The sequence below is a fragment of the Magallana gigas genome, chromosome 2, assembly GCF_963853765.1.
Source record: "Magallana gigas chromosome 2, xbMagGiga1.1, whole genome shotgun sequence".
In the NCBI taxonomy this organism is placed as follows: domain Eukaryota; kingdom Metazoa; phylum Mollusca; class Bivalvia; order Ostreida; family Ostreidae; genus Magallana; species Magallana gigas.
Window position 1 is genome coordinate 1,900,807 of NC_088854.1, and position 17,608 is coordinate 1,918,414.

At 35.4% G+C, this 17,608-nt stretch overlaps 1 protein-coding gene and 1 long non-coding RNA gene across 3 annotated transcripts; one reads left to right on the forward strand and one right to left on the reverse strand.

Moving 5' to 3' along the window:
* Positions 1 to 3,636: 3,636 nt before the first annotated feature.
* Positions 3,637 to 17,069, reverse strand: LOC105346876 (inverted formin-2). 2 transcript variants are annotated; one of them, XM_034444565.2, is made up of 18 exons: positions 16,940 to 17,069; positions 15,509 to 15,676; positions 15,017 to 15,263; positions 14,542 to 14,657; positions 14,246 to 14,405; positions 14,074 to 14,147; positions 13,679 to 13,780; positions 13,434 to 13,516; positions 12,782 to 13,308; positions 12,388 to 12,506; positions 10,222 to 10,386; positions 9,665 to 9,922; positions 9,308 to 9,486; positions 8,864 to 8,984; positions 8,268 to 8,432; positions 7,934 to 8,042; positions 6,522 to 6,770; positions 3,637 to 6,209 (listed from the first exon to the last, which is right to left on the reverse strand). In XM_034444565.2, exons 2-18 carry the CDS (start codon positions 15,611 to 15,613, stop codon positions 5,482 to 5,484), a joined length of 3,507 nt encoding a protein of 1,168 aa, XP_034300456.2. In that variant the 5' UTR covers positions 15,614 to 15,676; positions 16,940 to 17,069; the 3' UTR covers positions 3,637 to 5,481. The 2 variants fall into 2 exon arrangements, with proteins under 2 accessions (XP_034300456.2, XP_034300455.2); XM_034444564.2 differs by having other exon boundaries at positions 14,542 to 14,660.
* Positions 10,861 to 12,275, forward strand: LOC136272623 (uncharacterized). The gene is made up of 3 exons (XR_010710598.1): positions 10,861 to 11,211; positions 11,394 to 11,513; positions 11,923 to 12,275. It is a non-coding gene; the product is annotated as an uncharacterized lncRNA (long non-coding RNA).
* Positions 17,070 to 17,608: the final 539 nt, after the last annotated feature.

Genomic DNA, 17,608 nt, shown 5'->3' on the forward strand with positions numbered 1-17,608 from the left:
CAATCACTTACTGCCTAATTTTAAAACAGCAAATGTAAATATTTGATGCGGAGAAGAATTTATATCCATCGATATTTTATCCTGATCAAGCTTCAATTTCTGAACTGTGGCCCAGAAATATCACCAAACTTCATTAATTGCATGCATAGGAAGCTTCATTTCTATACAGAGAACCGGTTAAACGGACATTGTTTTTATCTCAATTCCTCTTTTATTATTGATAAAAGAAACATGTATATTGAATGTATGTTGAATATCAATTAATTATACTACATAATGACTTTCTTACAAACCAAAAAGGATGGAACAGTTAACATTCCTTTGATCCTCTACTCTACAGACACATTACATCTCTATCATCGGCTTGTAAAGAAAATTATCAACTATGAATCTTCTTAATTTCTATATCTTTCACACTGATTGACCCTGAACAGCAAATAGTCAAATACCAGTTCTCGTCTCACAATAAAGCAAATGTGCAGAATGAAATTCTAACGAATTTGAGAATATTAATATCAAGACGTATTGTGGGTCTACATTGTTCACACATGGGAGCAACTCCTGGCAACGACTCAAAATACCACCCCAAAACACAATTTTAGGCTCACATTTTGGTTCTCTTATTACCATAAAGCAATTAATTAAACAGAAATTCAAATGCTATGGATGAATAATAATATGTCATAAATATCACATGAATACCCCGCCTATCGGTAGAGAATCTCTGTAATGGGGCATGAACAGAAAAATTAACTTGTAGAACCATTTTAACAAGAGCTTGGACTTTGGGTAGTTGTGTCAAACAGCATTGTGACGTAGGCCTGTCTATTTCTTTGCTGGCCACTCGGTCATAGCTCATTGAAATCAACAAGATTTATCTGGCTTTTGAGCTAAGACTACGCATATAGTAAAGCAAGTTAGAAATGCTCGGGTTGGTTGAAAATACAACTGTAGTTTCAATCCAATGTTTTCTCAAACGTCCGCATTAATTTGTTCCCGCCCTTTTTAAAATGTTTTGACTGTAACGGGTAAAATTTACGTAATCTGTATACTTCCAATCTTGCCAATTAATGTTCCGCGGTCTTAATAACAAAATCTTTAAGATGAGATAATGATCATGGCAAAATAAGGAAAAAAGTGAGGTCAAGGTCATAAGAAAAATCAAGGTCAGAAGCTTCCTAACAATTTAATTGGCCTCAACAATGTGTATTTTGGGAAAATATCTTGAAAAGTCTTTTGCAAACGTGTTGAATGCAGAACAATTTTTTTAAAAAGGGACTTGGACACGATTAAAGATAAAAAAAATTATTTTTATTTTCATGTATAAAATGATTAACTGGTGCATTTTAAATGATAGACCAAAATATTGAATGTTAAAGTCAAGTTACAAGCGAGATACAGAGGTAAGAATTGGTTGTTATGTAAACAAAGCTCGAGTCTTATAGTTGTTTACAAAAAATGTAAGGTAGAGAATTACCATTCTTTAGACAAAATGACATGCAAAAAACAAATTAAACTAATTCAATATCTTCATAAATACTATTATCAACAAAAGAAAGATGCATTTGATTGAAACTTACAACAATACAACACATGTAAAAAAAGAATTGTGAACTCTTGCTTATAACTTGATATTTGACTTTCAAATATTGACATAGCATTATAAACTTCTATATTTATCAGTATAAACATTGGAAATGGAAAAATAAAATTTGAAAATTTTATGTCAAATCGTGTCCAAGTTCCTTTAATGAAGCTAAAGGCAAAGTGGTTTACATGCATGAAAATCCTTATATACGATGTAATTTATATCAAGTTTAAATTTAAAAACAAACTAGCAAACTAGTAGATAAACAAGGAGAATACATTAAAGTTTTATCAGCTCTGGATTCGTTTCGTTTATTAAATATTGAGATCAGAGATCGGTGTAATATAACCCGTTTATGCTGAGTACACGTCGTAAAACCAGTAACTGTAGAACTCGGCCCCTTTTCCATCTGTTTGTGTAATATGTCTGTGTTTTTTATTTTGTTTCTCTAACACTCAGAATTCTGCTGACTGGAGAGGGTCCCTTTCCCACAATCTGGCGATTCGGGCTGTATACAGGGGGCCTGACACAGTCAGTTTCCCGTATTCTTACCTGTACAACCTGCAATCAGCACGATCATCGATCTCTGATATTTGTCTTCGATTTCAGGTTGATTTGTGGCGCAGTTATTGCGTCATCAAGTGGTCATTGATAAGAACGGTAACCCGGTGAAATCAAAGAGCAGGTGCGTGTAATCGTGAAGATTGGAGAAGATTTCTAACAAAACACTTCTAGAATAATTCCATACAACGACAAAAACACGCGTTTAGCAAAGATTTGTGTTTTGTTTAAGGGTAAGAGGTAATAATTTATTGATACAGTGGGTAAATACTTCTGAATAATCCGACGGTACAGTGACACTGCATACAGAGAGAGAGAGAGAGAGAGAGAGAGAGAGAGAGAGAGAGAGAGAGAGAGAGAGAGAGAGAGAGAGAGAGAGAGAGAGAGAGAGAGAGAGAGATTGCATTGGGAGCAAATTTTGAAAATTACACGACCATACCGTTAGTGACCTGGAACCAGCGTCAGCAATCAAGCGTGCAGCGAGTACCTCGTTTTATCCGATAGCGCGTACAACTAAAGGGCAGAAATTTTTACCTCGTAATATACGGAGTCTCGTTATATCCGGAATTTTTTAAAAAGGAAATAATAAAGAATAATTTGGGACCAAACAATCATCTCGTTATAAGCGGTACCTCGTTATATCCGAGCTCGTTATACCCGGAGGTCACTGTATTCATGTGATCAATGTGGCTGTATTTATAATCGGAACTGCTTGCTCCGAAAGCGGAAGGTTGCTCGTTCAAATTCACGTTACAACAATTACTTGAGTTCAGTAATAGACGAAACATTGTCACATAGAGACAGATATTTGGTAAAGTCTTCACGGCACTGAATGCAATACTACTGAAAATTGGAAACCCGTGTCTTACAGAATCGATGGCATTTCAATTCCTAGAACAATTAATTATAAAAGTGATTCACAATAGAAATAAAAATAAAGTACAAAAACGTATTTCCTGATGGATAATCTTTTTAAAAGCCTGTTAATTGGAAAGGTTCTAGGAGCTGTGTGTTCCAGATGCTATCCGTGGCACCAGCCAAGGAGCCGCTGATCAAAGTTTTATATGGGAACCGTCATGACGATCGTTAGTACATGATATAGGCCGCCGATACACGCCATCTTATAATTACTTCTGTACCAAACCAAAGGTCACAGGCGGACAGAGATATATTCTAGTCCTATAGGAAATCCACCAGTCAGTCTGCCCGGGATAAGTCCGGACTTACCTGTAATTCCTATTAACGCGTTTTCAATGTTTGTTGGATTATTAGAAAACGATTTCTCTTGTCTTCAAATTATGTAACACTCAGTGCAGTCTGCGGGTGGCATTCTGACAGGGATATTGGAATTCTGAGACTTTCACACCAAAGGACTCGCATAAATTAATCTCGTTTTTTTAACGAAAAAATTAAACCACAACATTTAAATCTAATTGCAACTTGTTATTTACGTATGTAATATTTTTTTTATAATCAAAGATGAAAGAAACAGCGTTGATTCTTTTATTGAAGCTCAGTGAAATTCCAAAAAGCTACATATATACATTACAAATTCCTTATCCTCGCAGATTGTCACACAAGGGGAATAACTCTAATAGCTTGCCCTATTCTCATTGGTCCATCTCTGCAATCTCTCAGATCACTGCTACGACCACAAGTCAAAATAACATCGTAAATATCAATCATACAAACATGTGTAAAGGTTATTATAAACAATTGACAAGAAAAATACAGTAATAAATTAATAAAAAATTTGGAGTACAAAACTCCGAATATATCTTGTTTCGGAATGTGTGCATGAAAAAAGCAATACGTAATGTCTGAATGATGGTGCTAGCTCGTAATGTGCATGATGCAATGCTGAACAAGAAAAGGTCCAACACTCCTAATGCTGGAGATGCCTACAGCAAAACAAAATGACTGACAAAAAGCTTGACATATAATGATGATTGAATGAATAATTATGGATAACCATTGAAAATTTAACGTATAGAATGTCCATTGTATAACAATAGTTGGATATTTATAAACCACACATGTAAAAACAATACCATAAGTAGGACTAGCAGTGCACATACATAGATTTATGTGCATACAGATTTCTTGCAAAACCTCAGGAATACTGTTTACAACATGAAATGATAATAATACCAGTACTAGTATATTGAGACAAATTGTGTTGGCTATATAATATTGTACCTCCCTACAATGATGACTTGCTCTATTACAGTGCCATCTGACCTTTAAAAAATGACCTCAAAATCCAATCTGACATTTGGTTGTGACCTTCATTGTTATTTGATTAAATAATGAGTTTGTACAATTCACAATTCTTAGTAAACGTTGAAGCTTTGCAAAACGAAACACAGAGACAAGAGTCCTATGACGACACAAGCCCTGACAGATCTTGATTCCTATTGCATGTAACTGACTAGCACCAAGGATCTAGAACCAATGAGGCATTATCTTATATTTATGTTTATATATACTCCCTGTCTTATATTTATGTTTATATATACTCCCTGTCTTATATTTATGTTTATATATACTCCCTGTCTTATATTTATGTTTATATATACTCCCTGTCTTATATTTATGTTTATATATACTCCCTGTCTTATATTTATGTTTATATATACTCTCTGTCTGATATTTATGTTTATATATACTCCCTGTCTTATATTTATGTTTATATATACTCCCTGTCTTATGTAAAGACATCCATACCATCTATTCCAAATTTCTATTCTACATATTGTAGAGGTTTGCATGGGGAAAACTACAGAAATTATACAATGACTTTATCATTGCAAATATCAAAGTGATTATTCTGTTAAATATAATGTATATCGCTTAAAATACACCACAATTATCTGTTGCATAAAAATTTAACCCATGCAAACATTTTGATACATAAAATACTGACTATGAACTTTCATTACAAAAATAAATTTTACACACCCTGTTAAGTATACAAAAATCCATAAGCTCATAGCAGAAAAAAATCATTCAGATCTACAAATTAATTGGTTTATCACAAAGTTTAAAATATCACAGCTAAGCACAGTAAATCTTTTCTATTGCACCTATAACTAGAACTATCAAAATCACCACAACCAAAGAAAATCCGTATCTTCTGGAGATCATCTAGCTACAATGTACATCAAAAATATCCCCTTACAAAATGCTGATGCAAAAAAAAAATATCTGTATTAAATAAAGCACCAAATACTTGACATTAAAAATACTGAAAAAAGGAAAAAAAGTAATAAAATTGTAAAAGGAATCTGAACATCTTTGTGGTTTATCATTCTAATTTTCTCTTTGTATTTTTACTTGACTGGTTTCAGAAGTCGAGATTTTTCACTTTTGAATCTCTTGTACTCCCGGGATGCGAACCTTTTCTCTGCTAATGCTGACACACTTTCCTTAACAGGGACATTTTCTTTGTCATCAGCAGTAGAGGTCTTCCTCCTGCCAAACATCCCAAACCGTTCTTTCTTTCCTTTCTGTGGCTCTGATTCAGGGGTATTTCGAGGTTTTAGCACCGCCCGTGATATCTTTGTAAAAAAATTGCTGACTGAGGATTTCCTTTCTGGTTTAGGTTTACCTGGCATATTTTCACCTTGTGAGGTTGGACATGTTTCCGTCGGTAACTTAACGACCGGGCCATCCTGGAGACAACATATATTCTCCGTGTAGTCATACTTCTGCTGTTCTTCGTAGAATTTCACGTCTTCGAGGTCCACAGATTTCCCGTTATTCTCCAGGTTGAGGGACGTGATGTTACACATGCTCTCCGGTTCGGCCAGCGGAGCGGCGCCCTCGTCGTACATGGACTCCTGAAGAACCAGCTCCTCATACTTCATCCACTTCTCCGTGATCAGAATAGAGTCGGTCAGGTCGCTACGACTACGGCTGTGACTCCGCCTCTTACTGCTGACCTTTAGCTCATCCACGCGTTTAGCGATTAGCGGCAGATCAGACAACAGTTCAGGAGAGGCCTGCTTTATCGTCATCTCCTGCTCAAACTTTGGCTCATCCGACAATATGTCTGCAGCTATAAAGTGAATAAACCAGCATTTTTATTTAGAACTCTGCTTGGTCTCATCATTTCAATTAAATAAAAACTCATGGTTACATTTCCATAATATATATTCGTTTGAATGGGACGATAAACTCAATTACCCGTTAATACAATTTAATTTATTCTGATAAATAACAAGGGGGTATCCTCGATATTCAGATTATGAATGATATTTAGATTTTCAAACAATTACCGTGTGTTACTAAAGTCAATAAATAGTTTAGTTTCATCATAATAAATCTTTTGCAGTTTTATGATTCATTAAACCCAAAAGGTGAGACTGACCTGAGCTGGTCCTGATATTGACGTGTTTGAGTGTCGGGGTCAGGAAGTCCTCGTCCATGACCTCTGACACGGGTCGCTGTCTGACTGGACTACCAATGAAGCTGATGTTACTGAACTCCAGAGCCTCGATGTCAGTGTCTGGGGTCGTGACCTCTGGCCTCACTACAGGGTGAAAGTTTCCATGGTGAAGGTCATCCAAGATTTTTTCCAGCACTTTATGTTTGTCTTCAAGTATAGAGGAACTTGCACCTAAAACAAAATACACAGTAAATAAAGTTGGTTGTCGTGAGCTTTTGGTTAAAATAAATATTTTACACTTATTGCATGCTGGTTTAATAGGAAAATGTGAAGATTTATTTCCCCTGGAAAAATTATATTTCCTGAAGGGAACGCCCGAGAGAAATATGATTTTCCCTTAGAGAATAAATCTTTTATCTCCTGAACGTTTGTTTATGATGCATAACGACAGGTCATAATATAGAAGACATGGGCTTCTAATTCTATTTAACACTTGTTAAGCAAAAACATTGGGAATGTTTACAAGTTTCTCATATTTCAATATTTGAGTAACATAGTTTTCTGTTATAAAAGGATCTAAAATGTTGATATAATCCTATAAAATTTTAAAATTAACTGATTAAATTGTATGCTAATCATTATGATTTTTTCATATGCATGGAATGAAAATTCATGTGGCTTCCAAAAGTGTTGGATATGATGAAAAAATATGACCATGAAAGGGAAATATTATATAAATAGTGCCTGTTTGGGAGGGTAACAGTTGAAATTGACACCCCCAGAAAACCATTGTCAACCGACGCGAAGCGGAGGTTGACAATGGTTTTCGAGGGGTGTCAATTTCAACTGTTATCCTCCCAAACAGGCACTATTCATTTTGTTATACTGAATGTCTTAATTTTTAAGAAAATGTTACTGCTTTTATTTAGGAATAACGTGAATTATACAGCGAACCGTACGCGCATAATTTTCGCGCATGTAACATTTTTTAATGTTACCCGTTGCTAAGTGCGTTACTAACGTTGAGGGTAATAGAAAATATTATTAACTGCGTCTTAACCAATCAGATTTCAGTATTCAACATGAAAGTATAACAATAAGTTTTACTGCCCTGTCACATGATTGTCTATTTCCAATCCGATAATGTGTCATTTAGAATTATTATAAATTGGTAATAATAATATTTTAAATCATATAAATATTGCCTTGCTTTGCATTTTATGAAGTCAAAACTGTTCCAACCCTCTTTATATTATTAAATTTGGTAATCATTGATAAATTAATTCCAGAAAAAATAAAATTATTAGAAATGAAGTAAATACATATATTTCAAATCAAAAACTTGAATTCATTTTATGCTTCTGTACAAGCAACATTTTGCGAAGACTTTATACCTGCATCTTTTCCAAACTCCAATGCTAAAAATCTGTTTTTGACATGAAATTTGATCTGGTCATTTTTCTTCTTTGCCAGTTGACTTTGTTTGTAAAATGTCGTGTTGTCCTACAATTATAGATACATCTCACTCAAACACTTTTCCAGCAGCAAAAGAAGATCATTGTATTTCATTCACTGTAGTTACATAGAGGAAAATGTATGGAAGTTTTCTAACATCTAAAATAAGGGTTACATATGAAAATTAATAATGATTGCAATACCATTAGAAAAATAATAAAAATATTCTGAAATCTGCAGTTTTTTACTTTTACTCTCAAGCATAAAACTCACATTTTGGCACCTCTTGATTTGTTTACAGAAGCGGTGCAGGCACTGTAGTGTGGTCTCTAGATCAAAGTTGTGCTGGTCCTCACAAAAGAAGTGGGCCATTTTCTGGGTCACTGTCCTCAGCTGATTGGTGGCACTCTGTATGGTCAGCAATTCTAGCTTCACCTCCTACAGAACATAATCACAAAGACTGACTAGAATTCCTTCCATATTTAGACAAAATACGCTTGATTATTGAGATGTTTGACAATTGCAGAATGAAAAATATACATACAATTAAACACAGTTTGTCTATGTAATGTTCAATGGTATTTACATCACGGATAATACCCCACAAATAATGTTCTCTTTTGTTGCACTGTCAAAGCTCTTTCCCATTCTTGGGGTCTTGTATATTTTGTATAAGAATCTCATGTCTAACTCTTAAGATGCCATACTATACACAAGTACACCTGAACCTCTCTGCAGGTAAATCATATACAACAGCTGAGAGGGTACTGATGTATGCAGTTAATACCTACAGTGTATTAATGATATATACAATGTACATGTATGCAATTTATACCCAGCAGGTATACAGTATCTGAGAGGGTACAAACCTCGATGAAGATGTGGAACCTCTGTCGGAGCTTGATGTTGGCAGTGACTAGGTGACTGATGAACCGGCACAGCTGTTTATTGAACTTGTTAATCTCATTCTTGATATCTTTCAGCGTAGATCTAAATAGTTGGAAAAAATTCCATATACATTGAACAAGAAATAGACATCAAGAGTATACAGATATCACTATTAATAGTACAACATATATACTGAATTTCATTTGTTTTTTTAATCATAAAGGACTATTATTTAATTTGATTCAAATGACTAATTTCTTTTATGAATTTATTTATTTATTTTCAAAGTAAAATGACCATCATTTTGATCTATTTCATTCTTGAACATTTCTAAATTTGACTCTGAGTTGAAGTGACATGCAATGAGATCTGTACATATCTCGGTAATGACCAATGTTACTTTGTACTCAGGATCAGTGACTTACAGCGAGATCTTATCAATCTGTACCATCTCGGTGATGACCTTGAGCATGGAGTCATCCTTGTCGTTGGCGACCTTGACCAGATGGTGGAGCAGGGACAGGTTGGGGACCCCTGACTTGACCTCCATCAGCCGCTCAAAGCTGGACAGCTTGATCCCCGCAGCATCCCCCTGTAGACTACCCTGTACATATAATACAGAACAGTGTCATCTTACTGGGTTTATAATCTTACAGAGCCCTGTGAGATCTGAGACAAGAAATTCTTTTATTTGATTCAAATGGAAAAATTACTATATAAGTAGAAGTTTCAAATCAAATGAACTGGAAGTTTTCTTTAAAGACAATTAAAGACAGACTTACATAGTTCAAGAAATTCCCGGCACACAACAGGAAGTGAAGGAACTGCTTGAACTGTTGGTTTTCCAGCACCGCCTTACATACATTAGTGAGTGAGTTGAGCGAGACTTTGAGTTTGTCCAGACTCGCGGTGGACTCTGCCTTGGTGAGGTGACCCTCGATCAGAACAAGATAGTCGGGAATGTCTGCCAGTAACAGAACAAACTGCTCCGGCATCCCCAGCTGTAGTCGTCTTCCCTCATACTTCTGTAGCATCCTTATCTACAAGTTTTTATTCAACAGTAATGTAAATGTGTACATACTTAATAAGGATCAAAGACTTTCCACTAATCTACATACATGTACATGTACGTACACAACAATAAAATGACTAGAGTTACAATTTTTTTTATCAAAACCCATCATTGCTTAATAATATCTATAAAATCCCATTAGTTCAAATCATGTTTGATTTTTCTTCTGAAAATACAAATTTTCCATACTCAACGTGGTATTTTTTCCTTTGTAAAGACAGTACCATTAACTAGACCATTAGATACTAGCAGAGAGATGGTTCGTACCTCCTCCACATCAGGCAGCACTTTCATCAGGTACTGTAGGGTCGGCAGACTAATCACCTCGGGGTTCCCCTTCTCCAGGCTCTCTATCAGCTTCTCCGGACCAATCTCCATCCGACTCAGGAACAGGTTGATGTTTTGCCGCGTGGTCGAGTTCAACAGCACTATCTGATATATCAGAACAGGAAATCTTTTTAGTTTTATCTTTATTGACAAAATATATTATTATACTTTCATGTTAAATACTGAAATCTGATTGGTTTAGACGCAGATGGTAATCAGTTCTATTACCCTCAGCTTTAGCAACACACTTGGCAACGGGTAACACAAGGAATAGTTACATGCGCGTAAATTATGCGCGTACGGTTCGCCGTAGAATTCACTTCATTTCTATATAAAAGCAATAAAATTCTCTTTAAAATTAAGACATTCAGTATAATAAAATAAATAGTGCCTGTTTGGGAGGGTAACTGTTGAAATTGACACCCCTCGAAAACCATTGTCAACCTCCGCTTCGCGTCGGTTGACAATGGTTGTCTTGGGGTGTCAATTTCAACAGTTACCCTCCCAAACAGGCACTATTTATATAATGAAGAGGACCAAATTTATACACTTTACACTATTGCCAAGGTTAAAAAAAATATCTTAAGGTGGAAGGCTACATCGTCAAAACATGTCTGACTTCCGTTCGAAACGCCATTGTGTTCCGGATTGATAACATTATGTCGTGGTACAAAATAGCTATACACCGTTTAATTGAACTCTTCTAACTAAGGAGGTGAGATAGGACTGAAATCACCAAAATGCTTAGAAAATAAGTCAATTTTCTTCCTGTTTAAAGCTTTTAACTAACATTGATTATCAGCTGTTTTGTACGGAAAACGTGGAATCTAAATAATATACAGTTTCCCTGCTCTGCTGCTATTGGCAATACATTTTTGTCATGTCATCTGAAACAGACGATCATACATATGTGGCGGATTATCGATATAGGTAAGCAGATGTCAAATTTTCATTTAAACTATATATGTATGATGAATATAAAACGAAAGTACCGTAGTACGATCTCTTGAATTGATCCTAACTTCCCAAATTAAAAAAAAAACATTTGCAGTAAAAGACTTTCATTGAAACTTTGACATTAAACTAATGTATTTTGGTTAAAATAAATACAGCTAGGTAGCAATAGCAGTGGAGGGCCGGATTTGCAGGCCAAATGAGGAAAAGACAGAATTCTGAAAAGGGGCATGTTTTTCATTTCCACACATGCATGTGTATCACTATGGACATCTTATGTATGTATTAATATGCGTATGGTTGTTGTTTATAATTGCTATTGTATATAAAAAAAAAAGTAAAAGGCAATTTAACTACTAATATTTTGTTTTAAAGAGTTAAATATATATAATGCATTCATCAACAATATAATTTTTCTGCTTCAAACATTATCATAAGCACTACTAATCTTATATCTACATATTTAGCATAGACTTGTTCCTTTTTTAATTTTTCTTCGTGATTTTTATCAATTAAAAAATTGATCCCAAGATATTTGAGACCATGTAAAATAAAGAAAGACAACTCTTAAACAGGATCTTTTATACCAAGATTTTTGCAATAATTAAGTATGTCCTTTAATTTTTCAATTTCATTCAATTTCTTTTCTTCATCCTATTAACCAACGAATATTGTTTATATTTTCAGGTTTTTGTGGGATTTTGTCCAGCAGTTTGCCTTAAAAGAATTTTCTTATATTTTAGTTTCATATTTATGTGGATTCCAATAAAAATCATACAAACTTCATTCATGATTTTTTTGTTTTTCATTTCTAAACTTAATAACATTTCACTTTCATAAGATTTTTAAAACAGAAATGTTTAATAATTTGATAAATATGGGGTTATCTGGAACCAGACTGATATTTTAAAAATTCTCTAGAAAATAGTGTATTGTATTTTGAGGTCTATTATTGTTGAATACTGTGCCTAGTATTGGTAACAAATGCATGCAACAAAAATCTCCTACACTTATTTGGTGTAGAGATCCACCTTAATAAAGTTTTTCCTTGATTTCTTTTTAAAACTTAAAATGGCAACCATAATTCTGACAGACCAGTAAATATATATCAGCTTGTCTTTGTGACATCTAGGAAGTTAGACACAGCCTTACCTCATTGACTTCCTCATACTGGTGCTCCCCCTGATGGAACATGGCCTCCAGCTGACCAAAGTCTGGGGCAGCTCCCTTCATCTCAGCGGACAGTGCCCACAGGCAGCCCTTGTACCTGTCTAAACAAGGTCAAAGGGCACAGGTAAGTCATAAAAATGGTGTCAGTAGGTAAAACATTTTGTATGAGATGGACAAATAATTGTTACCGTATATCATTATTATAACTGACCATACTAAAGTGCACATATGTTGACAAAGGACACATTCATTATCAAAACTAAGTCTGTTAATTTGCAATCGAACAATCAAATTGCATTGGTTACATAATTCATATCAAATCATACATGTAAATATCAAAAGAATCAGTAGTGACTATTACAGTATAAATATATACCTATGGTCTCGTCTGCTATTTTGACCCAGGGCACATTCTTCATCTTTTTGGAGGGTGGTGGCAGGGGTGGCCTCTTGATGCGGTACCTGCGCTGTAGGGCTGATTTGTTTGTGGGGGTGTTACTCATGTTAGCACTGTCGTCGGTGAAGGACACGTTGTCATACTGAGTCTGATCCATGTACGCAATAACGTCCACTACGTTATTGAACTTACTGTACAATGGATCTCGGTTGTGAGTCAGTTCCACACCTGTGTCGTTCTCAAACTTACACGGGTCCAGATTTCTGTGTGATATTTGTCGTAGATTGGCGGCACTCATTTGATGAGCCGGCCCCGGGGCTGGGTCCGGGTTAGGGATCTGTGACCTGGATTGGTAGGACTGGATGTACTGAAGGCCTTTGTTGACATGATCCGGAAGGCTGGCCAGTTCCATATCTGGAGTCTCCACACAGCCCGGAACTTGGTTCGACTCACAGGCATGGACAGACTGATGGACCAAGTTGTCTATTTGTTTCCACATCTTTGCGCTGAAAAATGTTCGCATTTAAAACCTGATTTCATTCAACATAAGAAGATACATGAAATTTAAAGTAAAACAAAATCAAAAATCATTTTAACCACATTAATAAACAAATCACTATGCATATCTTACCTGTTTTTAGTGTAAACCTTTTCAATGGCCAACAAGTCTTGTAAAATATTCAGGAATGACACCATTTTGGGAGTACCAAAAATCTACAGGACCAAAAAAACAAATCATTTATCAATAAGATTATATTAGCCATGCCTTATAGTGGGTTTTATTTTTACGCATAGAATGTAATATGAAGTGAGCCTGGCACTGAGTGTGACAGCTGTGTGGGTGGAACAGTGAGCACGAGTGGACCCAGTGAGTACCTTGCACTGAATGAGTTCTATCAGGTCCTCTGGGCTGTTAAAGTCCACTTCATTCTGCTCATTCAGCCTCTCCTCATCCTCGTGTTTCTTCTCATGGAATACCTACAATAACTGGCTTGTTAAAATTTGTATCGTCTAACAATGTGCATCTTAATGACATAATGACATGCATCATAAATCTTCATCAATAATAATAATATGCATGCATTTAAACTAAAAGATAAGCTTATATAAAAGAGGATTCAATGTACCACAAAGTTACTTTGTTCTTTTTCAAAGCAAAATCTTTCTCTTTTTACATCAATTAAACAAAGCCCCAAATGAAACCAAAAAATGTTGACATAGAAATGTAAATCAAAAATGCATCAGCTTAGCAGATGTGAGCGTGGACAGACCTGTAGCTGGAGATGAAGATCACTGTCTACTTCCTCTTTACGCAGAAAGTTCAGAACATCTAACAAGTTCAAACCTACAAAAAAGAAATCAGGAAGGTGTTAAACCAAAAATAATTAACAAATAGAGATGTTGAAATTCTCAGCAGATGACAGAAAGGCGGGCTTTTCTCACCGATGAACTCGTTCCTGGTCCGATTTCTCTCCTGTAGGTCAGGTGTACAGTTAATGATGCAGTTAATGAAGGTCAGTATAGCCGTTTTATGGGGGACGGTCTCAGCGGCCTTCAATTCATTGACCACAGCACTGAATCTGTGGGTCTGGTCTGTCTCCCTCTGAAATGTAAGGATTCTACAATAACTCATCCCAACACTTTACAGAAGTAACTTGCAAAGATAAGATAATTTTTTCTTAAACTACTGATTATTTTCGTGAATTTTGAAGACTACTTTAGAAATAAACACGACCAACCTTCAGTGTACTTAGGGCATTCATCACATTGTTATATCCTGTGTTGTTATAGGAGCACAGTGCAGCCAGAATCTCATACACCTGTTTCTTGGGATGAGTGTTGTTCATGTTCAGTGCTGCTTAAAAATCAAACAGCAATCTACATTATTTTGTCTGTATAGTACTGAAAGTACCAAAACATTAAAAGATTTGATTTCTCATTCAGAACAAATCAATCATGACTAACACAGTTCAACAAACATAGTTAAGTTCAGATATCCACTTCATAGAAAATATTTGCACTGATATTAACTTATTCATGTTATTGCTATACATGTACTACCTGGTGTATTTATAACATATTTTTTTCTCACAATCACAAGCCATCTCAGCTACCTGATATAAATTTAATCAACACTAACATAGGATGATTTTAGTGGTGTAGTGATAAGTTTGACTAAAGTCAAGCTCCTAATATGAATCCATATACACTAACCTAGAATAAGTTTGGCGGTGTAGTGGTCGTGTTTGACCATGAAGTCCAGCCCCACGCTGGTGTTGAGTATGGCCCGGATACAGGACACACAGTCCAGCTGTAGGATTGCGTCCGAGAAGCTGGTGAATCCCTTCCCTGCCATCTCACACAGAGAGTTGAGCATGATGTCTAGTCCATCACGCTCCAGGTAATCCCGCAGCCAGGCCTCTGATGTGTTCTCCAGCCGAAGCCGCAGGGCATAAAACATCTATAGGGAGTAAATCAGGGCAATCAAAAACATGCCTCACAATGAAATCTGCTGCAATGAGCCTTTTCATTGCTTCAAAATAATCACTTACCGGTATTTGTCAAATACCGGGTACATGTAATGTCCTACACCCTGGGTGAAACCCAAAATATAGCAAGAAGAAAACAAATTTGTTTTTAAACAATATGGCCATTAAGAAAAATTTAAACTACTGCTGCAAAGTACAGGGACAAGCAACTACTGACCTTGACCGAGGGAGAGCTGTGGGATAAGGTGATACATTTCTCTGGAGACGCATTCTTCATCTGAGCCTCCAACTCACACAACACAAAATCTCGGGGGTCTTCCATCTTAGTTTATTTTCTAGAAAATCACCTTACTGAGTAATCATCTTGATGTCTGGTCCTATAAAACTGCAATAAAACAGGAAAACCATGTCCTTGATAAACACTGTACAGTCTTTTACTCAGTTTTAGACTCTGTGAATAAATGAGCACATGTGTACTCAGAGCACATTGTATAATTTGATTACATGATATCATATCAGTTTTTAAAACAAATGTAACAACTATTCAAATAACCTGCAAAATCATCTACAAGATTGCTTTATGAACAAATAACATCATTACAATGATTGCATGGATGTTTTTGATGTTTTTCATTCACCAGTTCACTCCACATTTGATGTAAACAGCTGGTAAACCAAGCTGAACAGTCAGCACTGAACAGTAAACAGAGTCCACGTCTACTGTTCCAAGGAAATCCCACCCATGGGTTGATAACAAGTGTGGATTCACCAAATTGGCATTATTGACATAAGTCAGGTAGAGAACATGCTGTCAGGCTCCTGATTTACCTGTTCTGTCTCACCTGTCCAATTAGATTCACCTGGGGGTACAAGCCAGGTGCTTAGTAATGATGTAACTTTGGTTTATTAAAGGGTCAGCTAAACAACTGTGTCAGAACTGGTCAGCTCTATCATTTTGATCAAAGCACAAATTGGGTGCTTGCCTGTGACCTTAGTTTATTCATACAAAACATGTGTAAATCTAATCATCTCTTGCTTTTAGTTTAACCACTTGCATGACTTGTGTCATGAAATCACAAGCGCACTGCACTTCTGATAACTTTATATGTATCATTTGCTGTATCACTGAAAATTGGTGTTTTATTTACTTGTGCATACTATATAACATGCAATGATAAAAAAAAGGATCGAATTTTTCATAATGACAGGGACAATTTCACAAATAAACATTAAGATTTATCATGTATATGGTCACAAAATCCAGGGAATTTATTAATCTTAATCTAAATTGTATTCGTACTACGACACTCAAATGTAAGGTATTTGATATAATCATATGTCTCAATTACTTCTCCATAAATCTTAATTTTAAGTTAAAACGCAAAACAAGACATGACTATCAGTAATCTCAGCGAGATTCGTCGAGACTGAAAAATTTTTGACGGACGTCTCTTCCGGAAGAGACGTCCGTCAAAAATTTTTCAGTCTCGACGAATCTCGCTGAGATTAGACTATCAGATAAAATATGCCTTATGGCCATATGTCATGTAAAATATCCTTCGCAAAAAGTATTGCATTTATGACTATGGTCAACAAATTCGCGCAATTTAAAAAAATACAGATGAGACAAACCTGAACAGTACCTTACCTTGAAGGATCAGACGATCAAAAGCCGTGATCTTCGCAGAACCATGATGACTCACTCTTTGAAAATCGCGGGTAATTTAACCGATTTATGGTTGTCGTAAAAAAATGGTGTTCTTGCAAAAGTGTGGTTTTACTTTAAAAGAATAAAAATTGTATTTTATAATTTTATAATAAAAAGACCTATAAGATTGTTGCAAGACATTAATAATTCATGTCTCATTTTTTTTTTTACTACAACCACAATTGACATTCAACCAAAAATTCCCGCTACATGACAAAAAAACAGGTAACGCTACCTGAAATATGAACATAACGGTTATTAGGGGTAGCAAGACTTTTAGGCCCCGAGATGTTTAGGCCCTTCATTGATAAGACGCTTAGGCCCCAACATGTTTAGGCCCCAAGATGTTTAGGCACCAGCCTATATTTTTCTAAGTTATAATTATAATTTTCATTTTATTTTTTAAATGAATAATGGTTTAAGCACCAGCATACATTTGTTTAAGTTAATTACGTTATAATTTACATTTTATTATTTAATACTTCATTTACTTTAAAAATTATAAAGAAGTATAATCTGCATCTTATGCATAATTTATTCTTTTTTTAAATATCATTATTTTGTCACATCATATTATTTTCTATAATTATTATTAGGCAGTTGGCTCAT

Bases quoted from the DNA above. Each gene is read 5' to 3' on its own strand.
- LOC105346876 (XM_034444564.2), bottom strand. From the start codon at position 15,613: ATGGAAGACCCCCGAGATTTTGTGTTGTGTGAGTTGGAGGCTCAGATG. The intron at 14,406-14,541 runs GTTGGTCGTGTT...CTTACATTTCAG, and splicing joins ATGCCCTAAGTACACTGAAG to AGGGAGACAGACCAGACCCA. The intron at 9,923-10,221 runs GTACGAACCATC...AAAAACTTGTAG, and splicing joins TGCTGCCTGATGTGGAGGAG to ATAAGGATGCTACAGAAGTA.